The 26,824-nt window shown below is 40.0% G+C and overlaps 1 protein-coding gene across 1 annotated transcript in view; it reads right to left on the minus strand.

The window, feature by feature from the left end:
• Nucleotides 1-448: 448 nt before the first annotated feature.
• The window catches only part of LOC116063022 (netrin receptor UNC5D-like), a 188,322-nt gene continuing 161,946 nt past the window's right edge, over nt 449-26,824 (minus strand). The window contains exons 10-18 of the mRNA XM_031317870.2: nt 25,283-25,432; nt 22,672-22,890; nt 21,560-21,644; nt 16,643-16,814; nt 10,306-10,536; nt 6,288-6,437; nt 4,735-4,899; nt 4,284-4,462; nt 449-1,843 (exon numbers count right to left, since the gene is read on the minus strand). Coding sequence (XP_031173730.1) covers nt 1,654-1,843; nt 4,284-4,462; nt 4,735-4,899; nt 6,288-6,437; nt 10,306-10,536; nt 16,643-16,814; nt 21,560-21,644; nt 22,672-22,890; nt 25,283-25,432 — 1,541 coding nt within the window. The 3' untranslated portion in view covers nt 449-1,653. The remainder of the gene's footprint in view (nt 1,844-4,283; nt 4,463-4,734; nt 4,900-6,287; nt 6,438-10,305; nt 10,537-16,642; nt 16,815-21,559; nt 21,645-22,671; nt 22,891-25,282; nt 25,433-26,824) is intronic.

Consider the following 26,824-nt stretch of genomic DNA (forward strand, 5'->3'; position numbering starts at 1 on the left):
CTTGCATATGAAACTAGGAGCCTTAGTTAATTAAACAAATTGTTTGACATTTTGGGAAATTAGCTTATTCACTTTTGTGCCGTAAATTAGAAATGAAAATTGTTACCATTCTCATAGAAGTGGTATCGATCTTCTCATCTAAGTCTCGGCAAGAAAGCGAATAGCTTATTTCCAAAATTGTCGGAATATGCCTTTAAGTACTTCTAAGAAGGAATGACAGGATCTGCCATCCATCAAACTTAAGTTTGATTTGAGTGCTTACTTGGTTATTTTACATCTTTCTAAAACATTCAATTTTGTATTTTATTGTTTCATCTCTTTGCTGAATACAGTTTTTGAAGATTTACTTTAGTTGATTTCTTCACCAAACAGTATGCTGGGCTGTCAGGCCTTTCAAGAACTGAATTCATTAAAAGTACACACACACACACATACACAACACACAGAGTTCAACACAAAATCACTTTATCATGTTTAGGGGCAGGTGGAGCAACTCCGCCTGGGAAGAGAAGACAGAGGAGTGGGAGTGTCTCTAAATACGATCCATAAAAGGCAGCTCAAATCAAGCCACACATCAAAAGTCAAAATTTAAATAAAAAAATAATAATCAAGAAACATTAAGTCCCAGAGGGTCTTAAACGTACACACCACTTAACCAGCGCCAACAATTTGCAATTTATGTAATGTTCCCACTGTCTGTCTGGTATGGAGTCACTTATCACACAGAGAAGTTGATCATTAGACATTAGGGGATGCGGTGCACCTCTGGCTGCATTGCATTGTACATTGGGATAACTTATCCTCTTCTACAGCCTTTGCTTTGACAATGTGTTCTGCAAGTAGGGTTGAAAATGTTCTACATGTGGGTGTTTCTTGCAAAATGATAGTTATCCATGTGATCAATGCCAATTTAGCACAGTTTATAAAGTAATCTCTTACACAGCCTTACATTATTTTTTTTAGCATGTGGACATCATCAGATCTTTTTAAATGCTAATCATTGTCAGTATCTCTGGCCAAAGTTCTGACAAAAGTAATATCACCTCACTTTCTGTTTCCTCCTCTAACTCCAGCACCTAATATCAGAGACACGCTGTAGGAATGGAAAAAAAAGCATTAGGGGAACTGAAAAATGAATGACATTACACTAAATATTTTTGACAGCCCAGAGGACTTTTTGGGGGCAAGTGCAAGCACATCCGATCCTGGGAAAGTCACAACACCAGCCTGATTGGCAGTCTGTCTACAACACACTCCAACCTACGCGGAGAGTCCTCTTCACACAGATATCCATAATCCTTGAATACAGGTTATCAAACCTGTCAGGAGTTGACATTTCTCAATCAAAGATGGGTGTAGGATACCTATATCTCCATTTTCTAAAATGTTTTGTTGGTGCCTGTCAATAACAGAAATACTTCCTCACTCACTTCCTTCGGTTGTTGCTTGATTTCCGTCTGTCTGTATTTGCTGTTTGGTTCAGCAAAGATGTTCCTTTAGCAACAGTTTAAAAGTGAGTTTCCCTTGCAGTCCTCTTTGCGTCTCCTCTTTCTCCTCCTCCCCATAGGTTAGCTAGTACACCTGATCATCAGTGTTCATGCAGTAAAGGTTCATCATTATTTTTGATCTGCTGTAGAATCATCCCTACCCAAGTTAAGTGAATTCTGAGTCCCGTTCTTCTCTGCTGCAGCCAAGAGTGGCGGTCCTGGGGGACTGGACTTTGCCGATTTCCTCAAGAGCACTGGCCAGAGAGTCCAGGTCCCCCGAGTCCTGGTGCTGGGCTTCCCACAGACTCAGAATCACTGATGATGGGCTCTCCTGACATGCAAAGTAGCAAAGGTTCCTACAGGCGAGGGAAAACAGAATATTATATTAGGGTGGATCGCAAGGCAAGAGGCAATCACTGAGACAAATGAGAGGGCCAGTTAATAGTGGTTCAGCAATGAAGTGATTGCCTTGCACTAATTATAACTTAAAAGGCCAACGCAAAGACATTTTCAAAGGGTTACTCTAGTCATTTACTGTAGTATTGCACTTCCATACACATGGGGAACTCATAAAAGAGGCAAAATTAAAATAGCAGAAGCCGATATATCCTGACTTTTAACCCGTTATGGGTCAAACTCCTTAAAGACTCCACACACCCAGTTTGTAATGCAGCCTTTCTGTTTTTAAATTTGAAGTCTCAAGCCCAAGCTGAGACGACCCTGATGACATCACTACGACATCGTCAGAGTTATTTTTTCAAAACAGAGGAGCAACAGAAGTCAGCTTCTTCTCATATTTGATGAAACCCCCTGAGGTCAAATAAATTGCTCTATTCTAAGGTCTGTCCCTCTTTATTTTAGGATTTTCAGATATTTTTGTATTATTATTATTATTATTTAATTTTCAACTTATCTCTGTCTCTCATTGCATTGTTTTATTAAAATAAGAGCAATAGAAGACATGTTGCTGTTTTCACTGGCTGAGGAGAAGGTCACTACCTTCTCCTCTTAACGAGTAAACTGAACATCATGTGTAAAATTGGTGGAGTGCCCCTTTAAACTCATTTTGAGTATGTGGGTGGTTTTCCTTTCTTAAATACGTAGAAGAAGATATTTTACTTTTTTTTTTTTTTTTTAAATATAGTAATTCCTGAATTTCCACCTTACTTGTTTTCATAGTATAAGAAAAATAATATTTAATAAAACTGTTTTACTTGATGGCTTGCTCTACATAAATCTGACTATTAGACAGGCAGTTATAGTCAGCAAAGATCAAGTAAACTGGTTTATCTTAAGGTCAACAATAGTATTGGTACAGCAAAATTTAGTTACAGTTTGTAGTGTGAACAGATGTTTTATTGTACAAAAAAGGAGCAACACTTCATTTACATTGATTTTCTTCCTGTGCTGTTGTTATAATGCCTATCCAACAGAGTGCACTGTTTCATTACAATGGGATTTCCACCCACTTTTCCTTTCTACCCCACATTCTGCCCTTGGTATGATGATGTTTCCACACATTCAGAGAAATAATTAGAAAAATCAGCTTAAAGCTGCGATAGGCTCTTTATTTTTAGCCTGGTTTGGTGAAGATCCCATAATAATCTTTCAGCATATTGTAATTCAAGTGGTCTGAGAGAAAACTAGAATTCTGCACCTCCTCTTGGCTCTGTATTCAGGTTTTAGATAATCTAGCCGGTGACGGGTGACTTTGGTCAATCACAGGTCATTTTAGAGAGAGATAGAGAGTGTTCCTATTGGTTGTTCTGCGGATGCATTGCCGGTGCGACAGAGAGGGGAGAGCTGCAGAAACAGGTCTCACTCACTTCAAATTCTGGCGTTTTTTTTTGCTTTAACTTGTTAGAGACATTCTCACTACGTGCTTCGTGGTGTGTTCGATTGGGTAGAAACTAAACTCTCAAATCCTTTCCCAGTCCTCAGTCACAGATGTTTGTTTTCAGACTGTTTAAGTGGAACTCCTTTATCCCATACTTTCAGTCACAGTGTCTTAGCTTACTTTTCCTCTTATGTTTTTCCAACTAGCAAGCAAGATAGAATACTCACTTTCAGTACTTTATTTCCTCAAGTGCTTTGATGAAGCTGATGGCAGAGATTTAAGAGTCTTCGTGGCTATAAGCTCTTGATTATTGACTTCTCTTCTGAAGCACAAACAGAGCTCACCCCATTCCAAACAACTAAAATCCTCCATAGCCTATGCAAATACTGACCTGGCACAACCTTCTGGAAAGTTTAGCAGGGGGTGAAGGATGGAGCACATGCAGAGATGCTGCTAATATGGAGTGCTAACATGAACACATTTTCTTGCCAGAGGCTGGTCTGTCAGCGGTCTCAGACCTCCCTTCCTATTTCTGCAAACCACTGCATCTTCTCTCCAGTTATTCTGACTGTGCTAAAGTTGGCCCTTACATCCCCCCCCCCTTCTCTCTCTGTGCATGTGTTTCTAGATCTATAATGAAATCAGCAGTGTGGTGTGTAACTGAAGGCTGCTTGGTGAATGATGGAAGATTAGAGTTGACATGGTGCCTAAATTCCAGATTAAAAATAGCATTCAAAGTGGGAACGTTTACATAGAGGAGAACCGATACAGCATTTCTGCTTTCTATTCATTATTCTGTAATAACAACTAAGCAAAACATACCAGCTGCTTCATATATCTCAGCTTGTGTAGCACATACAGTACATGACTTAGCGAGAGGGAAACTGCAACTGCATACAATAAAGACTAGGAATGAAATGCTGGATTCAGAGCGCTATAACTCTAAACACTTCTGATACCTGTCTATGTGGAGCTTTTGAGCCAAAAGCTGCCAGTCCTTCCCGTTGGCGTTAGCGGTGTCAAAGGTGGCACTGATCCGCTGACGGATGGACACAGGGATTTTAAAGGCCCTTGACCCTGTCTGAGAGGTGATGGTGCAGTCTGACTGAGTGAAAAAGGGAACCACTCCCTTTTCATTCTGGCAGCAAGAAAGAAAGAAAGAAAGAAAGAAAGAAAGAAGGAAAGAGGTGTCAGGATGATTTTGATACTGCAGCTGAAATTCTCAATATGAAGACAAGGACAAGGACTTATCAAGACAATTTGCAATCTATACATGAAAAGCTCCCAGAGAGGCTCATTAAGCAAACCCTTAAATCAAATCAAGAGTTATTCAGTGTAATAAAAGAACCTATTAACAAGCCGCTTGACTGCCCACGCACCGAGGACACTGTTTCTATGAGTGCTACTCACCTCCACCACAGACGTATAGACCTGGAGAATCTGCTCCTCGCCTTTGACTTGGCGGATGCCGATCTTGCAGGAGAGCTGAGACGAGGAGTGGTTGTATCGCTCCAAAGAGAAGGCACACTGCAGGGGACGCTGGTTACTGGCCCACACCTGAGAAAAGGAGAACTCCTGCAGAGCAAGGACAGGCAGACAGCGGTCAGGGAGGACAGCGATAGGATTAGGCGGAGGAGACAACAAACTCATTAAATCAAAGACATTAGTTATTTCAGTCCTGCTTTGTCACCCACTTTGCTGTTTACATGATTAATTAGGAGTGAATAAGTAGCCTCTTTAGCCAATCAATGGTGTTACCTAATCAAGCAGTTTACCTGTCAGACAGAACACCAACAGGCATTTAGAGCCCAAGGGATGAAAATGTATCCTGTTAACACTGAAAGAGCTGGAGCCATTAGTGCAAAGATGTAATAAATTCTACATTATGCCTGGGAGAAATAATCAACTTACTTTACATTACTTTTGCATTATAACCAACAGTTTGGCTAGTCCTACATGCAACCATTAGGTCAATAAATATTACAAGCCCACATCATTAGCAGAAATAGTCTATGCAATGACATAAAATCATACATTCTTTAGTAACCGTACAGCCCACAGCATTAACTTAAGAATTTCCAAGCAAGACGTATCCACCTTGTTGGCTTGTTATGTTTTCTCCAAATTCTGATAATATGCTTGCATATGCTGGTAAATGCCAATCTGTTAGATCAAGAACTGTAATGTGATTATGGAACCAGGACAGACATGCCTTAATTTACCCAGTTTGCACTGCATTTACCCCAAAAGTAGCAGCGGAAAACCCAAAAGTAACAGACCTTTGGAGTAAATGGAATCTAAAAGGACAATTTCGACTTCCATTACTAACTATTGCGTGACCCAGACAGTGGCGCAGTGAGAACAGGTCAAAAACACTGTTTTATGGGTGAATCATCCTCTCTTCAGATCCATCAGACAGGAGGAGGCTACTTGTAAAAGCCTCCTTTAGACAAGAGTGGTGTCTGAATAAAAGCCTACAGCCATCTTCCCCTTAGGACCCTCGCTATAGGGGCTCTTCCCTCTCCAAGAACACGTTGTTGGTATTCCGGACACACTATGCTGCTAATAGGATGTCACTGGTGGGATAAACATCACAGGGCAGAGCAGAACATGCAGGATGTAGACCCCTAGGAAGATAAGTAGGAGATGTGTGTGTGCTTTCCTGGCAGTCATAATTAATTTTGTATGTGTGTGTGTGTGGGTGAGATAGCTAGTCTTAGTCATCTCCTGCTGTGCCCTTGCTGCTGTCCTTTGGCTTTGATGCGACCAAGTAAGGAAAAGCAAAACTGGTAGAGGTGAGAGTTTTTTATGGAGGAACAAACGAAGCTGAGAAGATGAAGGTGCACAGCTTCTCTCTGTGAACTCGGTATACATTAGAAGTGAGATGCACATACAGTAAACATGCTCGCTGCTCAAATTCCTTCCCACCTAATGACACAAACTCACAGTTATAAACTGCCTACCTGGCAGGTGGTGAAAGGCTTGATGCTCCAGAGTAACTGTGGGATGTCCTGGATGGACACCTGGAGACTGAAAGTGTTCCCCCGAAACAGCATCATTTTAGGCTCCTCCAGCAGCCGCCCGCCCCTGCTGCGCTCGCCCACCGCCACCTCCTGATAAGGAAAGGTGTGGGTTGTTTTTACATGGGGTAGGGAAGTGGAAAAAAGGTAGATATGTTATATGGGGGATTGCCTCAGTGTATCATTCCAGGACTCAAGCCAGGTACAGCACACAGATTTCTATGTACAATAAAATGTTTCTCTTGATATTAATAATAAACCTACAGTATATACGCAAACAGGAAACACACACAGACAAGTCTGAGATTCATTGCAACAGTTTATCTAGGGTGAAGAGACAAATTGAAAAAAAAACCCTCAAACTATTATTTGATTTATCAAATTAATCGTCAACTACTTTGACAATCACTCAAAAAAAACATAAGATAAAATAGAACTTATTTACCCCGAGGGAAATTGTTGTGCAGCAGTTGCAGCACAAAGTGGGAAAGACTGCAAATATTGTGCAAATAAAGCCAAATATAAACAAAAAAGATTATTAGTGTGTTGCAAAAAAACAGGTTCTAAACAGGTTAACGGTAAGTCCCATACATAATACTGGTTACCAGTAAGAATGCATAACACATTGATTTGAGACTTTGGGCTTTTGTCTTTTGTGACAGTCAACTGAATCTGACTGTTGGTCAGACAAAACAAGCACTTTGGAAAGTATCAGGAAATTGTGATGGGCTGTATATGAACTAAACCTCCTTTTCCTCCTTTTTCAAGAAAACCATTTTCCTAAATGTGAAAGAAATGTAACACAAACACAAATGAATGGCTAAAGTAAGACAAATAACTACTGCAAATACACAGTAGAAGCTTTTAGTAATTGTTTTTATTGGGTTTTAAGTTACGTGTGCCTCGCTTGTTATGCTTGTGCACCCTGGAAGCCTCAGCTTTTTATATGTTGTGATCGTTTGTACATTTATTTGTACTCTTGCACTTACCCATACTTCAGATCTGATACTGTACATACATATCTATATGAAACCCACCTAGACTGATCCCTACCGTTAACCTGTTTATATTTTTATGATCCATACTGTTAACCTGATTTTGGCATTTGGATTTGGACCTTATTGTTTTGACCTTATCTTATCATAGACTTTTATATTTTCACTCTCCCTTCACTTTGTATTGCAACTGATGCACAGCAATTCCCTCGGGTTAAATACTCATCTTATCTTTTTTGGAGAAACGCTGTGACCATGACGTAGGAAAAAAATTTACTCTAAATGAAAAAAAAGCATAGAAGCATTTTAACGCTTCAAAATGCATCCAGAACGATTGGCCCATGAAAGTTGAAAAGCCTAACAGCTTTTTTTGCTGCTCACAATGTGCAACCAGACACAAAAGGGATGAAACCGACACTGCTAGAGCCTAAAAATCAAATAAAGAGAGCAGTCTGAATTGTTAGTCAAACATATTGGTTGTACACAAAGACGAGACATAAACAGAGAAAAAAATCCAAACAAAAGTCTTTTGTCAATATTATACTTTTTGCCTTCCTGCCTTGTGATATTGTAATATTTTTGAATTTATGGAAAACAACCTGTGTACATGTGTTGGTATGCATGTTTGTGTTTCCATTTTCTGTATCTTGGGAATGCAGGGAGGGGTGGGCGTGAGAGTCCGGTATGCATGGTGCTTTTTCTCTCAGTCACACATCACACAGAGAAGGGGAATTCAAAGCAAGCAGGCTGTCTTGAACCTGATCAATTCCTGCTTCAAGCTCACAGGGGAAATTAATTGTCGTATGAAGCACAAACAAAAGCCAACCAAAAAAGAACAAATGAACAAATAACAATGTCTGACTGATGGGAGAGGTGGGTTGAACTGGCTCTTGGTGCCTACATCCAATTTCTCTTTGTTCCCATGCAATTCTACCTCTTGAATCAAGTCAAAAGTGAAGTAGGGCCTGTGGCTACACGGGACAACTATCAGCACTACTTGAGAAAAGCTGTGTGTGGGTTTAATTAAGATAGGAGACAAATTGCTCTTGTAAAAAAGTATTTTTGGCCGCAGAACACTTGAACAGAAAGAGGTGTTTGTGTGCAAGGAGAAGGGCAAACGTTCCACAAAGCACCACTCAGGAGCACAGCGACAAACTGGTGCCGCATCTGAGAATGTGCCATTTTAACTTGTTCAAATATTTGTCACATGGAATGCAATGCTGAAACACATTTAATTAACAGAGAGCAAATTAAATTACGCAAAGAAAGGGCAGAGAAGCAACCTTGGAGCATCTGTTGTCTTTGTAATTAAAAGTCCCTCTTTGTCTCCTAGTCATCAAGCATCTCCCAGTGGCAATGTTACTGAACAGGCAGATCTTCAGTGGAGCACAAAAAACCCAGACAGCAATTCTCCCAGGCAAAAACACCAGCCACAACGACCAAAACTCTTGTAATTTAAATTTCTTATATACATATATTTTACATCATATTGTATTAGAATTTTGTTAGAAATATTCATGTTTTTAGCCACTTCAGTGGACTGAAGTATCTCAAGAACTATTCAAAGAATTGCCATAACATTTTGTACATGCATTCATGATGCCCAGATGATGGATGCTGATGACTTTGGTGATCCTTTGACTTTTCCTGTAGTGCCACCATGAGGTTGACATTTGTGGTATTAGGAGGAAATGCAAATGACTGGATGGATTGTCTGGTTCAGACATTCATGTCCTGCTCAGGATGAAGTGTAATAACATTGATGATCCATTTAAATCCCTTTTGATCTAGCGCCATAATCAGATTTTGTCATTACTTTTGGTTTTTGACCAAATACCTACAAAACTAATGCAATGATCATTATTCATTGTTAGCATGTTAGCATGCTGACATTTAGCTTAAAGCACCACTGTGCCAAAGTACAGCCGTCCAGAGCCAGGGAAAATATAGTAGGAATTCATTCTTTCTTCCTTTCAGAAAACAGATTTTCCTGCTTTTTCTCCTGTCGTATACAACAATAGGTTACTATAATTGCCACTGTTCATCATACCACCTGCTATAATTATTACAAATCATATTTTTGTATATCTGTACCAGTATCTCTGTCTCCCAACCAGCAGCGGCAGATGGCTGCCCACCAGGAGTCAAGGTCTGTCCGAGGTTAAAGGAAGTTTTTCCTCGCCACTGTCACACCAAATGCTTTCTCTTGGGGGGAATTGCTGGGTCTTTGTAAATTATGTATGGACTATGGTCTAGACAAGGGCTTCTCAAAGTTCAGACAAAGGTCCGCATCCGGACCAAACGGCAAGTCAATCCGGACCCAGCCCATACCTTGTGTTATGAATACAATACTTCACAATACCTTATGAAGTGTTTCGCTATGTATTTTGAAATACATTTTCTATTGATCAATACATTGTTATCAATGTTGACTATACACAAAAAAATTGACAAAAACGTTGAAAAAGGCAACAAAAACCTTGCAAAAAGCAGCGCAAAAGTGAAAAAATTTTTTTTTTTAAAAAAGAGCAAAAACGCCAAAGAAAACCACGAAAAAATTGTTGAAGCGACAAAAACTTCCATTTACTGCATGAAGTAAAAAAAAATAGACCAAATGTTTTTTTGTTATTGCCAGTTTTTCCAGACCTTTGACCTGGAATAAAAATCAGATGCTGACCTTTTGAGTGATGGATTTTTGAGAACCCCTGGTCTAGACCTAGAGTACTATATCTGTAAAGTGTCCAGAGGTAACTCCTGTTATGATTTGACACTATAAAGAAAATTTAATTGAATTAAATATGTTTCATGACATATCATGTATACAGGTTTAAAGTAAATGGAAATCAATGTTTTTAAAATATTGACAAGACAAAACTATTCAATTCTAAGCAAATAACGATCTCATTACATTGACTCATCCCCGATTCTTCATTGTTTCCCTCTATATCCTCCATCCTCCCTCGTACCTGAAATGCATGAGGCGTGTCGTCCACACAGTAGACCCTGAGGGTGAAGCCCAGAGAGTTGCAGTTATCCGGACTTCCAAACACAGCCAGCCTCAGCCGCTTGGCCGCCTCCTGGTTCAGTGGCTCCCCCACCAGGGCGTAGCGACCCGGATGCTCCAATAGCACATGGCACCTCTGGGCGTCTAGCAGACAGTAGCAGGACGTGCTCTCCTCGTCCACAGACATCACTTCCTTTGGGGGGAGGAGACATCAGGAGAGACCACATTTAGATCTGATGCATTAAGCACATAATCAGAGCCATTAATAGTTCATTTTTTGGTTTGTCAGGAGGACAGCTCAATATTGGAATGCTGTCAGCTGATCAGTAGTCTTTATCGATGACGTTCCACTTCCGGGATTGCGCTGAAAATTTCGCTGGATGTCACTCTTTTCAGCAGGATGTCCGTGACCTTCCACTTTCTTTGTGTTGGCATTCTTCTGGTAGATTTATGAGGACTATGGTTAACTGCTCCTCAGATCTCTGCAGGGTAAATCTAGACAGCTAGCTGAGTTTTCTGTTGAACGACTAAAACAACTTTTGAACATACACTTTCTCCCATCACGGAATGCTGTGTAGACTAACCAGACCCTCCTCCGCAGCGCTGTGGAGGAAGGTCTGGCAAAGCGAGACAAGCTGATCAGCAACCACCTGCAGCTGAGCATACTGATTCATGAATATTAACATTTCAATTACTGCCAAGAATTTGTTTGCAGAGGTATGAATGAAAGAATGAGTTTATTTGTCATAACCAAAGGGTAGGGTCAGAAACTTCACCCTTTTCACATTTTTTTAAGAGTAACAAACAAATTGGCAAGGACAAAAAAATTACAAGACAAGAAAGATTAAAAAAAATATACAAAAACTAATGAACATATACACTTACCCAGATAACTTTCTACATACATGCATACATACAGTGTGTTTGCATATGCATGCATACACTTACCTACATATATACATACATACATACACGCCTACATATACCCATAAGGGTCAGTACTTATATACAGTACATTGCCACCATAAGGTGCATAATATCCTAAATAATGATGATAACCATAATGATAATAATGATGTTCATAAATCATCATCATCACCATTATCAACATTCTCACAGAATAATACTACTCAATGTCTATACTTGTCTAGTGTCATGTCTTTGAACCCTTTTTTAAATTTGAAGACATTCCTATTATGTTTTAATTCCTCTGGTAATGCGTTCCATAACTTCACACCACAGATAGATATGCATCTGCTTTTCATCACTGTGTTACAGGTAGGTTGTTTCCAATTGACTTCGCCTCTGAGGGCATAACCCTCTTCTCTTTCTCTAAACATGGTTTGTATGTTGGGAGGAAGTAGGATATTCCGAGCTTTATACAGAACTAACGCAGTTTTCTGGTTCACCAGGTCCAGGAATTTCAGTGTTCTTGACTTAAAAAATAATGAATTAGTATGATCATTGAAGCCAACATTATTCACAAATCGTATTGCTCTTTTCTGAACTGTGCACACTGTCTGTATAGTGGTTTTGCAGGCATTACCCCAAAACTCAACACAGTACGTTAAATAGGGTAGAATCAGCGTGCTGTAGTGTTCATAAATCTGTGATTAAGAAAGCGTCTGACTTTACTCAACACCCCAATGCTTCTGGAAATTTGGGATCTTACATGGTTTACTTGTGGTTTCCAACTGAATTTGTGGCCTATTATTACCCCTAGAAAGGTATTTTCATATACTCTCTCTAACTCAACAGTTTCTATCCTTAAGCTTACCTGAGCTGTTAAATGTGTTTTGCGATTTCCAAAAATCATAAACTTCGTTTTTTTCAAATTTAAAGATAACTTGTTTACATCAAACCACATTTTCAATTTACATACTTCTACTGTTACCTTCTCCATTAGCCTTTGTAAACAGTCGTCTGAACAAAAAATGTTGGTATCATCTGCGAAAATGACATATTTCAATATATTGAACACTTTGCAAACATCGTTTATGCACATAATGAATAATTTTGGTCCAACTATCGAACCCTGTGGCACACCACACGTGATGTTGACTAGTTTGGACATGGCATTGCCCACTTGTACATAATGACTCCTATTTTTGATGTAGCTCTTCAGCCATTCCAGACCCACACCTCTGATTCCAAACCTTTCCAATTTCTCCAACATAATATCGTGGTCTATGGTGTCAAATGCTTTCCTAAGGTCTATGAACACTGCCACTGCAAACTTCTTATCATCAACTGCATTGAAAGCTTTTCCAGAAGTTCCATCAAAGCCATCGATGTTGATCTACTTTCTCTAAAACCATATTGACAATCAATTAATAGATTGTGTTTTTCAACAAAGCAGTCCAGTCTGGCAAAAAACAGTTTTTCAAGTATTTTTGAAAATTGAGATAAAAGTGAGACCGGTCTGTATTTGTGTATAATTTTTTATCGCCGGCCTTGAACTGTAGAATTACTTTTGCTGTTTTTATTTTGTCTGGGAAGCGGCCCAAGTGGAATGATAGGTTGCAGATGCACGAGAGAGGCACTACAATGGCTGAAATGACTTCCTTAACTATAGTCATGTCAATCCCATTCCAGTCTATGGATTTTTTGTTTTTAAATTTGTTTACAAGTTCAAATATCTCATTCTCTCCCACTTTTCTCAGAAACATTGATTCCAAATTTCTGGCTCCATAAAATTGTTCTACACTGCTCTCATCTGGCGGTATAATTTCCCCTGCCAGATTGGGGCCTACTGATACAAAGAACTTATTAAAACCTTCTGCCACTGCAACTTTTCCGTTGTCAATAAAATTACTGGAGTAGCTGGTACCGGTTGATTTATTTCAGATCATTTTATTTAGTATATCCCATGTTCCCTTAATGTTGTTTTTATTGATTTCAAGTTTATTATCAAAATACTCCTTTTTACTTTTTCTAATTATGTCTGTTAGTTTGTTTTTGTATCTTTTGTATTTGATTTCTTTGTCTTTGGATCTATATTTAATAAATTATTTGTACATACTATTCTTCACCTCAATCGTGAGACATGAGATCTGCTCTGTCGTATGCAGTCGTATATGGCAAAGACTGGTAGATGGTCCGTACTTACTATTTTATTCTCCATATTATTTACACATATATTGCCTATAATTGTGGCTGAATGTGATATAATTCTACTTGGTTTTGTGATTGTGGGATATAGACTTATTGCATAAATGGTTTCCAAGAAATCATCTATCGCTGATTGCTTGTTTGGGTTAAGTAGGTATTTGTTAAAGTCACCACATATAAACATGACCTTCTGCTCAGACTTTGCATACACTTTTTCCATCCAATCCTTGAACATAGTTATATCATAACTCATAATATTTCTCATGACAATCTCTATAGCTATACATTCACAAACATTCTCCACAGCTACTGTCAATTTGTCTGTTATAATTTAATCTTCTATCTACATACAGCGCTGTTCCTCCTCCTGCTTTTTCTGTTCTGTTTATGTGTTTTGACTCATATCCTGGAATTCCATATTCCTTACCCCTGCCATCACCAATCCGAGTTTCAGAAATTGCTATAACACTGAAAGGCCTCTTAAATTCACTTAGGTAATCAACTATGTCCTGAAAGTTCTTATTGAGACTACGACTATTGAAATGAATAATTGAAATGTAGAAATGTTCTACTTTAATGTTATTGTTACATTGGTCCACAGTAAAATAATTGCAATTGTCTAAATTATAAAAAAAAAAATGAAATTCCGGATCAGTATCTTGATTTATGATCATGAGCTTGTTTGGTATTCGTAGCCTATCATAGTGTTACCTAGGCTATAAGGCCTCATCTTCCTCGGTACTCTCCTAGGTCTTCTAGGCCTCTCACTAGCATCACTTTGGCCGTTTCAGGAGTTTCATTCGTTTGTATGTAAACTTTACAATTTCTGGTCCACGTACCCTTGATTTTCTACTCTCTGCGGAGCTGTCTGGCACACCAGGCTAACTCAGCATTGATTTTTGTAAGATGCTTTAACTGAACCATCAAACTAAAAGCTGAACACAATTCAGCCAGTGTTGAGTGAAATTATTATTCCATCTATTATCTATTAGCTTATTACCTGAATAAAAGGTTGTTATGTAACCGTGAGGGGCATAATTTCAGTATTTTAAATTCAAGAGGTGGCTGACTTGTTTAAGGATATTATTCAGACACTTCGCAGACAGTAAACTGGAAACTTTACCTCATACACAGACTCGGATCAGGAAATGTACAAAGCTGAACGAGGGCCAAATGAACAATGCCACATTACCTAAACAGATGGGGATACAGTTACACTGACAAAACGGATTAGCAGGGTGCAGTTGTATCCAAAGGCCAATTGCTCCTCATCTTGTGCTCAATCCTCCTTAAATCACCTTTGAAACATAACTGTGACCCACAGGTCCCCTCTGCATATGGCCTGCCTGAGCCATATTAAGTAATTCAGGGTAATTTAGTGGCCCACAGCTTCCTAAACCTGCCCCATTAAAGCTGCAGCAGAAGGATCTCCATAACATAGCTCATCCCTGCCAGGCAGCTGAGGAGAAATGATGTCAAGTCAAAACTCTAGTGGGACAAAAGTGCACGCTTTAATGGGAATGGCACTGAGAGGCAGACGGAGCGAGGGAGAAGGAAAGCGAGAAGGGAAGAGAGACAGACCGAGGGGGAGAGAGACCTCCGTCTCCCATTATATTGCTAATTCCAGAGATTAGCTTTTGATTAAGCATCCTTCCTGAGATGAAGGGCTCATTATTTCCCTGAGACAGAGATGGGTCTGCCGTTACATTTTCTTGGAGAACATCTCCTTTCTCTGAACTCGTCTGCATCTCTCTGTCGGTCTCTTCTTTCTAAGCCGACTCTCTCTCCTATTCTCTCCTTTCCGATGGCATATAGCCACCATCAGTGATGGGCCTTTTGTGCAACACGTCCGGCGGCAAATTACGTCTGTGTAAATGTCAAGATATAGTGAAAGGACCAGGCAGGGGAGACAGCCACAGGCCCTCCAAGGCCAAGCAAAGCCGGGGTCACTCTGCCTCGATGAGGTCCCCAAAGCTTTTTGATGAGGTTAGTTAAACATTAAAAGAGCATCTTAGATATGTCCACTCTGCCAAGATGGAACAAAAACATGGATAGGGAGTGTTTGGATTGAAGTCAGATGCCTGAACAAGTCACTGTGAGGCTTTGAAGTAGCTCTACAGGACAGAGTTGAAGGACTTTTCAGAGGTGTTATTGTAGTGAAAAAAGCTCAATGTGAGAAAAGAAAATATCACACCAGCAATCACAGAGATAGGACTATGCTGTATTTAGAGTCTTAAATATTTTAAAAAAGCACACTTGCCAATTTTTTTCTTTGTCTTCACACTTTGGTATCAGAGTGGAACAGCTGCATAAAATTTTTAGCTGTTTTAAAAAAAAAATCTTCTAGTTCAGGGACAATTTATAGAGCTTTCTTCTGTTAAACCTTTTAATGAGTAGCTCCTACGGACTAATTACATTCTTTCTATGTTTTGGTCATTATATCGTATGTCTCTGTGTTTTATTGTTTTTTCTCTGGCTGGAACTCACTCAATTCACCGTTTCAAAATTTTTTTATTAAGATGAAAGAATAATGCTAAAGTAGCTGAATCTATTTGGTGGATGGTATTTTCTGCAATTCAAATGAATCCAAATAAAAAGTCACAGTGGTCCTGGTATAATAATTATTTTCAAGAATAATTGAAAAAGCATGCCCTTTTTTGCCACATAATAAATAACAACAGACATACAGAAGCCATGTGCAGCATGTACAAATATGATTGTGATTTTCTCTCATTGCTATGTAAATTGTGCTTGTTGTGTTTTAGTTTATGAACAGTTGCAATGCAGAATTCACAGATTCATGAAAGAGTAATGCTTTGAAATACCATTATCATTAAACTGGGAAAAGTAATGAGTGTTTCAATGACTAATGGTCGTCATTTGCACTTGGTCTGACATTTCTTTTGGATGTATGACAGCATGAGGTAGAGCTTGAAAGGCTGACTTTTATACAGAATGACAAATCTGAGCTGGCAACCCTGAAATCAGCTCTGTGCTTGCATGGCTACACTGCAGGATGGGAATTTTCATCAAAGTAAGTGGTAGCAGTTATATCAGATCGTTTTGATATTCTGGGCACTGGTGAAAGTTGTGTGTTTGCACTTGTTAACATTCTGCATTGGTGTTGCAGAAGGGAATTTTGACCTGATAACTACAGCTGAAATTGAAATTGAATGGAAATTGCTCACCTCCCACTTGTTGTCCTGCATTTGTCTCTTTAGCCGGATGGTCCAATTATCAGCCGCCACCTCCGCACAATGGGCTATGGTCATGGCTATGGGACAGGACAGGTCAAGGCCTGGTGGGCCGTACGTGACAGTAGGGCTCAAGAAGATCTCTGGCCCGTCCTCGGACACAGTGCTGCACACAGAGAGGTACAGGAAATGAACTTATTGAAACAAACAACACATTTCATGATACCATAAACATTTATGATTTTTTCTTTGCATTTTAATACAGTTTTAAAACAGTATGAATTGGGGTGGCAGTAGTCTATATCCTCGACGTTCCACTTCCGGGATTGCTCCGTTGCCGAAATCCGGTGGATTTATGACGACTATGGTTAACCATTTTCAGATCTCTGCAAGAAAAATCCAGAAAGCTAGCAAATCTATCTGTCCAATCTGAGTTTTCTGTTGCACGACTAAAACAACTTTTGAATGTACACATGTTCCACCAAAACAATTTCCTTTCCGAGGCAATTTTGCAGAGGCATTTTGGTCAATCTGGAAATAACAATTATTTACCACAATTACTCATTGACTTTTGGAAAAATGTTGCAATTATTGAACTTCAGAAACAGTGAAAAAGGTAAACAAATTAACAGTGAAAACACCTTGAACTGTGAAATTTCCTGAATCATAATCGCGATCCAAATTTCGATTAATTGCACAGCCCTATATGGAATCACTGCCTAAACAGGCACACAGATAGGCCCTGTGACCCTTGCCTATGAATAAAGTACACTCAAATCCTTGGACACTCATAATGAATCAATCCCTGACTAGCTGACACACAGGCACACACAGATAGAGGAAGATTAAAGCACCAAGACTAATGGACAGTGGGGCTAGGGAGGACAGGCTTTAGCACACAGCTTGTAAGCTTGGTGGGTCGATGGAGCTTATGAAGCCAGCTCTGGCCAGCCTGGTGACAGATTAGCTGGGCCAAGCTGCTCTTGGCCAGGGGCCCAATCTTGGCTGGAAGCCCCGAAGACTGAGAGCAATCAATGGGACCACCATCAGTCATGCAGCTGGCCCGGCTGGACACCTCACATATACAGGACACGATATTGGTGCGGTTGTCACTGGAGCAGCGTGGATATTTCTCAACATCATTAATACAACTGCAGCGGGGACAGACCCTGAGATGCAGGCACAGATGTATCACAAAAGGGTGCGTGGACACAAATATAGGAAACACCAACAGAGAGAGAATGAGTTAGACGTTAATAGTACCATTTTTTATAGGTTACACTTCTCATGTTGAAACATAAACACTGTACCACCTAACCAGGTCAATAGCTGAATTCCATTCTAATTCCAATTTATTTCCCAAAGATCATTCTGATTAATTGGGAGTTAATGTCGATTCATTTTCTTTCTTGCAAATAATCACTTTATCGACTAATTGTTTCAGCTCAGACAATTACTATGTATACTACTAGTATACAGCATTGATTTGGGACACAGCTCCTGGTACTTTCCTATTTTACTTGAGTAGTTTTCAACAAGTACTCTTATTTTTAATATCTTCAAATTAGGAGACAGCACTTCTACTGTAGTGGGATTTTCTAGTAGTTTCCATCCCTGCAACAATTACCTGTAAGATGAATGACTATAGTTCTATAAATATGATGGAGGTGAAGGTGAGGGGTGATGTATGTATGTGTGAGTGTGTGTGTGTGTGTGTGTGTGTGTGCGTTTGTGTGTGCTGAGAGTGTAGCGTTCCCACGTAGCAAAACATGTTGCTAAGGTTGTTTTTTTTGTTATTTAGTTAACAGTTTCTAGTGCAGAGTGCTGTGTAAAACATTGTCATTATACTGTCACCAATCAACAACATTAAAAGAGGTTATGATCTGCTGTTGGGAAATAAAATCACCCATTCAGACAACACCGTGGCCCTGCAGCTGCACTTTTGTGCTAATCAGCCCCGGGCTCGGAGGAAACCAAGTTTACCTGCCACTGAGACTATGATCATTAGCCAGATTGCCTGTGAGCAAAGATTAAAAATGGTTATTTAGCATCTCTGATTGTGGTTATGAGAGCAAAGAAATAACACTCTGTGATGATGTTTAAAGTGTAGATAACAGATTGGGGTTTAAGTCTTGTCTCATATGTGCAGAACACACAACACACCTCTTTCACTTTGCACACAAAAGCATCCAGTGTGACATTATTGCTTTTTTGTTGTTGCTCTGACCACAATAAAAAATAACATTTTGACAATGTCTCATTAATGACTGGCTCTCATAGAAGTATGGAGTCTTAACAAAATCACTGCCATAAAACGGAGGTTCAGAGTTGTAATTATATAATTAGAGTTAATATTTTTAGTTAAAGGATCATTTCAACCAAATCTAACTAAAATGAAGGGAGTCTCTCTCTGTATGTCTGTCCTTCGATTGTCTCGACAACCATTCATCCGATCGACTTCACATTTGGCTGGTGTATTGATGAGGACACAAGGAAGTGCAATGTTGAGTGCAAGCTCTTGAGATCTATGGGACATATTTATTAGAAGTGTGTTATGTACACACTGTGTAGTGTATTGAGAGGGGATCCCTATTAACTGTTAACATCGCTAAACAGCATGCTGGGTACAGCTCGCTCTCCTACACTACACTACATTCAAGAACAGATGAAGAAAGAGGGACCGGAGAGAGCAGAGACGTTACATTGTAGCAAACTCAAACACTGATTGGCATGAATGCTTTTGTTACCAGAAATAGCCTGGTCCCAAATAGCTAGCTATTAGCAAATGACACGTATACTCGTATAGCATTGCTAGGGTAAACGCAACAATGTCATGGCAGGTGTTTTGCTCAGGACCCAAGGAAGCGCAGTGTCGAGTGTGAAGTTTAGATGAGTGGTTCTTGAGAAAGAATAATACAACAATACCGGAGGCAGAGCAATTGGCTTATTCCAAACACGCACATTTTGAATGTGCACTGCACTAGTCAAACAAACAGACAAACAAACAAAACAACAACATAACTCTTGTGGTATCTGACAATGCAGATCATCAATGGAGGTTAATGGGATTGTATTTATGGTGCTCAGAGCAATAAAAAAATTACATATAAAACAATCATCTTTCCTGAAATAGTATCCCTGTTGCTCTGGATATAATCCACAGAACACAATGTGAACAGCTTTGGTGCTGTGGACAGCTGTTTAATTTTAATTTACTTGTTGACTTGTCAAATGTTAATACTCAACATCCACAGATTATCAATAGCTACTGTTAGCATTTTATGCTAGCCAGATAGCAATCAGCAAGCGACACCACTTGCGGCAAATACTAAATGAAGTCGATCAACTCAGGACAGTAGAAATAACATGACATTAAAAACAATCAAAAAATTAAAAGGAAGCCTAGTCTGAGTTGAGTATGACACTACAGAGTTATCGGTGCCTCCCTGCAAAGTATGATCAAAACATGAGGTTGATACTGCTCAACTCATTGACTCATATACTTGTGTGAGTCACATCCTATCAGGTGTAGCTTGTCACAGTATGATTCTGTCCTTGGACTACCCACTGTCGCCCGCTGAGCTGGAGAAGATCACACACAAAACAACCTCGTAAAGCCCAGAGGACGGACGAAAGCTCCTGCGAACACCTGAAACCGAGGCAGAGCTGATCGATTCCTTTTCTTTGCAGAGTAAAGCATCGTCTTATGTAGATGGCCGAGTTTGAATGGGAAGAAAGGATCCAATTTCTCCCCTGGACTCTGCGGCTGTCAGAAGATAGGCGCTGACTGACAGCTCAGCGGTGCACGGCTCCTGCAGCTTTTTAAACGCCAGCCAGAGAAGTAAACAGCATCAGGCTTATCAGAGCAAAGCAGGAGCCTGGAGGGCAGCAGCTTGGCTGAATTGGGAAAACTTTAGGCAGGGGAGTGCATAACCAGTCCGCTAACTGAGCTCTGAGCCGCAACCTGTAAGTGACCTTTGATGTGTTTCTTTACCCATATGACCCTCGGCACTCAATAGGTGGGTGGAGGTCAGCTGAGATGACTTTCAGATGGAGCTAAATGTCACTTTTGATTCTCTCTTGGATGTAGGAATTCAATTTCATTGAGAAGCGCAGGCGGTTAGCTGTGTTGTTAGGGCGATATCTCGCTAGCAGGGTTTTACGCAGATATGCTGACACATTGATACTGTCTGCTATAAATCAAGAACATGTCAAAAAACTGACTTCTGGTTGTCAGATACCTTTTGAGGCTCTGACGCAAAGAAGTCAAAGGTATTACACCGCCTTTTCAAACGGTTCTTATCTGTCATGCCATTTTCTTCCCAAGTAATAGCTTTGTGAAAATCTTGACGGCACAGGTACAGAAATAGACTCCTGCTGGCAGGCAACACGCATCTAAACCTTGTAGCATATCGCATTGCACCGAGCCAAAAACCCAATCAATATTACCATGACTTTACAAAGTTCACAAAATTCCCCACTCTAACCATTTACGATACGAAAGAGATATTGTCACTGTTATGTCTACAAACACAAAACAGGCTACCAGAGTCATGGAGTGTATGTTTCTCAGCTGAGACAGTTGCTTAAGGCAGTAATGTAATCTGTCTGCAGCTGCCAATGCATTTGTGACACATCATGTCCTCCCCTGTAGTGACTGCAAGATGAGCAAAGACCCCATGCTGGTCGGGGATATGTCTGCATCTGTACATGTGTATGTGTACTGTACATGGGACTGCATATTCTCCGTATGAGAGGATCTGTGTGTATCTGTTTGCGGTGCATGTACAGCAAAGAAAGGAGGAGACAACGTGGCAGGAAGAGAGATGAGAGATGCGGTGCGACGAGTTGAAATATTAAAAGCGAGCAGCCGAAGAAGCAGACTGCAGCGCCTCAGTGAGGGTCCCTCACCTGCTGTCCTCCTGGTTGATGATCATATACATTTCCCAGGTAGTGTCTTCCGCGATCCCCCCATGAGGCACCAACAGACTGATACCTGCAGAGAATCACACATGCAAAAACTGATCAACACACAGCCAGACATGCACAAACACAACACGACACACACACACACACACCTGCCTGGCTGTCAGGTCTCTTTACTAAAGGTGACAGCCAGAGAGGTGATGGCACCAGGAAAATCGGATGGAAGCAAGTCCCGAAAGGCTTGAATCAATGCTGCCAGCGGTCTCTTTGTCACAAAAAAGAACACTGTTTTCTAGATACACACACATACACAATGTTCTACTGTATGATAAACAATTACTGCCAATCTACACAGATTGCAGTTGATAAAGGCCCTCAAGGGACAGGATGATAAATGTAGGCCACGAGAAAGAGCTGCCTGAATAATGTGGTTGACTGAGCATCACAGGTTTACATAATGGTAAAGATATAAGATATAAGATGTGCTCTCTCTCTTTTTATTTTAAATCTAGGCTAAAGACAAATGTTTACTTTTTAACACACTAATCTCTCATTCTGTTATCATGTCTATGATTCTGTATTTGTATGTTGCTGCTTGTTGTTGGGATGTTCTTTGGCATTTTCTTTCAACTTTTTATTTTTATATTTCAATGTTCTTTTATACAGCACCTTAGTGCTTCTTTGTACAGCACTTTGGTCAGCTTAAGCTGTGTTTAAATGTGCTCTAGAAATAAACTTTACTTACTTACTTACAGTGTGTTCAAAAGCTAAAAAGAAATTCTAGCAAAACAAACAAGCTTATGGATTTACTATGGTACTTTCCATACACTGAGAAATGTTGATGGGGTTTGCAAGGATGTGCTGGTCAGTTAAAAATGCCAATGCTGTCTAACTTTATCAATTCCTTAAATAATATATTCCTGTTCATGTTACTTGGTCGATCGGAGACATTTCCACATATTCGCTGCAGACCAACACTGACAAGGTCAAACAACTTCTAAAATGCAACACAAGAATCCCATCATCAGCTTTGCTGTAGCTTTAAAGTGAAGCTATAGATTTCAGTTTCTCTGCGATTTCTAGTTTTTTTTGTTCACCTGTGTTAGGCACCACCAGCCTGCCTCCAGCATGACCAAACACCGCAGTTGCTTTGTGGAGAGGCTTGCAGGGAGTCAAAGACACTTGCGGAGTGAAAAGGTTTTTGCCTCTTCTGCCCAGCGTCGTCCCAACTGCGACCCCTCTATAGTCTGGAGCCAGGCCCCTTGGAAATGTCTGAGGGTGGGACATGACAAGGTACTCCGCCCTTTCTGCCACACCTAGAGATACAATGAAATAACACTGACCTTGTTACAGTTAAACAAACTCAGATCATAAACATTAGAAAAGCAGAAAAGACAGGAATATGGCATCACTATAATCTCAGTTTTTTTAAACTCCAGCAACATGTAACAGTGATAAAATAGCTCTTTTGAAGATTACTCTAAAAGTTGAATCCAGTATGGTGTCTGTAAAACCAATCCCTCTACACTTGACCGTTCCCCAAACAGCCGTCGTCCAATAATACAGTAGCTTAGCAACCGAAACTAGACTCAGCAAGCCTGTCAAGCTTTGTATTTCTCCACAAGCTGAAGCAGTGTGCATGGGGCTGTAGTAAGAGTGATACTCAGCATTGAAGAGTTTGTAAGGCTGACATCTTTCATTTAGCCTTTCCAAACCCCAAAACACATGTGTGAGGAATGGATTAACCAGTGTGTTTATCTACTTTTACATAAGCTGCGAACGTCAGCATGTCCGGCTGACATGCGTACTACCTAAAGTGGTAACCGACAGGGGCGATTCCAGGATTAGTTTCACTTGTTCTCATTTTAAACCTCAAAGCAACACTATGTAACTTTTCCCGCTTCGGTCCCCCTACAGCTCGCGTTAAAAGTTACATAGTGTTGCTTTAAACCTTAAACCTTACCTATATCTGATAAATAATATACATTTTCCATAGGCTCAGTCTGCCACTTTAAAAAACACACAAAAAACAATTCCATGGTATCAGAATTTTGGATAGTCATCATGAAAAAATTAATTTGTCATGTGACAATGGCTGGGAAAACTGGCAGAACAGGCAGCCAAGTGACAATACTCCGATCCAATGGAAATCACAATTGTCAGATTGACAGCACTCTAGCCCAATGGATGGGGCAATCAAATTTAAGGGGGGGGTGCCACCCCGTGCCCCCCTTCTAGCCCCGCCCCTGGTAACAGAGCATTACTTCCAAAGCCAAGGAGCATGCAGAGTCTGGCCAACGTTAATCGCATTAGTGTTATGTTTGCCAAATTTGCCAAAACATTGGTTGTCCTCATCCTGAAAGCAGCTGTACACATTAAAGTGCCCATATTATGAAAAAATCACTTTTTCTGGGATTTGGGGTGTTATTTTGTGTCTCTGGTGCTTCCACACACATACAAACTTTGAAAAAAATCCATCCATGCTGTTTAGAGTGAGATACGGTTTCTGAACGTGTCCTGCCTTCAGTCTCTGGGTGAGCTGTTCAAAATCGGCACGGCTTGTGACGTCACAAGCCGAAACGAGCAGGCTAACCGCAACCATTAGCTCGTAGCGTTAGCATGCTAACGCTATGGCTAACGCTAGCATGCTAACGCTAGCATGCTACCTCGTTCTCAATAGCAAAGCACTACTACAACACACACAAGTTCACCATAATCTACAAAAGAACTACTTACATGTGCGCCCTCATTTAGAAGTCTCCCAGCTAATCCTGCCTTGTAACTGACCGAAGTTGTAGAAACAGCCTTTCTTTTACTGTCTATGGAGCTAGCTAGCTGACATGATCTACATCTGAGCTACTGGGCATGTGCAGTGCAATCAAAGATAGTACAGAAGAAGAAGAAGAAGAAAAGAGGTCTCACTCTGTAGCTAAAACAGAGACCAGCTGAAAAGAGGATCTGCAGCAGTGAGAGAGAGCACTGCAGTACAACACAAATATGGTGTTTTTTGAAAATTAAACCATGTAAACTTATTCTGGTACAACCTTAAAATACAATTATGAACCTGAAAATGAGCATAATATGGCTGCTTTAAAGGGGAGCTACGCCCATTTTCAAAATCCATACATGTTATTCTTATGGTCCAAGACAGTTCATATATCTATATATCGATAAATGCATATGTCTATACCTCTATTTAAATCTATACATCTATACATATATATAGAATATGGGTATTGTCTAAGGAGCGGCTCCAGACTTTATAATTGATGACAAGTTCTCTGGTTTCTGGCTTTGAGAGAGAAAGAAAGTAGCTCATGTTCACAAATATTGATTGAACTTTTCTAGGCCATGGAAATAACATATTGGAACTCAAGGACCCATTCTTTCAAACATCATCATAAATTAAGAGTGGTATATCACTGTAAACTGCAAGTCTGTGCAAGAGCAGAACGCTTGACAAACGTAGCAACAGCAACTAAGGAGGACGTGGCTTAGCGAATGGTCAATTCGTGATGCCTTTCAAGGTGATGACCATTTTTCTTTGTGACAGCGTTCTTAGAGATTGCCTCAAAGCAGGTTCAAAGCAAGACGGATTACCCCTCTGACTGCAACGGCAGAACTGCACACTGCTCTGTAACTCTTGCCTTGCCAAAAGTAGTTGACCACCACAGACATTGGGCTTTCAAAACACTTTCATTTTCTGACCTTTGACTTGGAGATCGGGCAATGGGTCAAGGAGTGAGCGCTCGGCCATCAGCTCCTTGTCAATAGAGTCCTGAAAACACATGGGGCTGGTGTAGGTACGCGACACTGTCAGATCAGGTTGCATGGATGAATTAATTAGCAGGGGGTTTGCTGAAAAACACACAAACAGAAAATGCTAATTACTGTCAACAATTAGACATCACATTTGCAGAGAATGACACTTTAAACTAGACTGCCTCAACAATTAAACCTAAAACGTGTCATGACCATTAGTTTTATCCACCTATGACTATTACTACACTATTATTACCATGAATACAGGAAGGGCAAACACCTTACCGTATCAATGTCTCAATTAAAAGTGAAAACTGCATAACAACAACAGCTGGGGCGTAATAATATGCTTACATTTGATGTCATGGTGGTTTAAAAAAAATGCTGTAACAGTCCGAATAAATTGCCATTGAATTAAATTATCAATGTATTAACAATTAACTCATGTGAATATTTACATTTTTCTTTACATATACATTTCCAACTTCAGGAGGGGCAGGTGGAGGTAAGGGTGTTGCTGCAGCTACAGCAAGTGATGCACCCAATCAGTCACATACTGTAGCCATTTGTACAGTATGTATGTTGTACTGGAATTAAATCACAGTACCTTGTGGATCAATCAAAAAACACAGAAACAGAGAAAAGTTATTATAGATAAGATGCATCTTTTTTTTTGTAATGTGAATTTTTGTGCGTGATTAATGATTCAAAAGCGTTTTCAGCGAACATGAAATGACGACAAAAGACACGGTTAAGCAAACAGCATGGTTTATCCTAATGAGCAAAGAAATGTTCATTGCCGATTTCTTTTTTTGGGAATTGGTTGAGCCGTTGTCATAGTGACTCATGATCAAGGATGTCTTTGCAAAAAAGAGGTGAAATGAAATGATTACTGTGTAACTACTGTAGCAGTGTGTAGCAGGCTGCAACATATAGGGAGGGGAGGGCATGTTGGATTTTATGGAGGTTGGGCTGTTCTAGCCCCTCTATCAAGGAGAACAGGGACCAAGATTAAAGCTTTCTCTGGCTCCTGCTGTGTTATCAAAATGAACTTTATTATGCCCTGCTGAGAGCTGTTGCTGTGGCGACCCATAATGCCAGCCTTGTAAAAATATGCCTCAATCTGTGGGGCAAAACACACCTCGCTTCTGAGCTCTGATGTTGGAAATGTAGGGTCACAAATGCTCATTCGGGAGCCGGGTGAACAAAAATTAAAACACTAATAAATTACATTTTAATTTCGGAATCATGAATAATTAATTTAAGTTTTGCTGTATGTTAGATACATGATACAAAAAAACAGCAGATAATGCCACAAACTGACTCACTACCCTGATGATACACCTCTTGTTCATTTTTTGCCTAAGTTATGGTACTAAAGAAGGTCTAAGTAATAATAGATATGTTAAATTGTAAAATAGTTTAGAGCACAAAATTTGCTTGCACCACAAGTTTTCAGTGAACTTTTATTGCTTGGGGTATACTGAT

This window comes from Sander lucioperca, chromosome 14 (genome assembly GCF_008315115.2).
Source record: "Sander lucioperca isolate FBNREF2018 chromosome 14, SLUC_FBN_1.2, whole genome shotgun sequence".
In the NCBI taxonomy this organism is placed as follows: Eukaryota; Metazoa; Chordata; class Actinopteri; order Perciformes; family Percidae; genus Sander; species Sander lucioperca.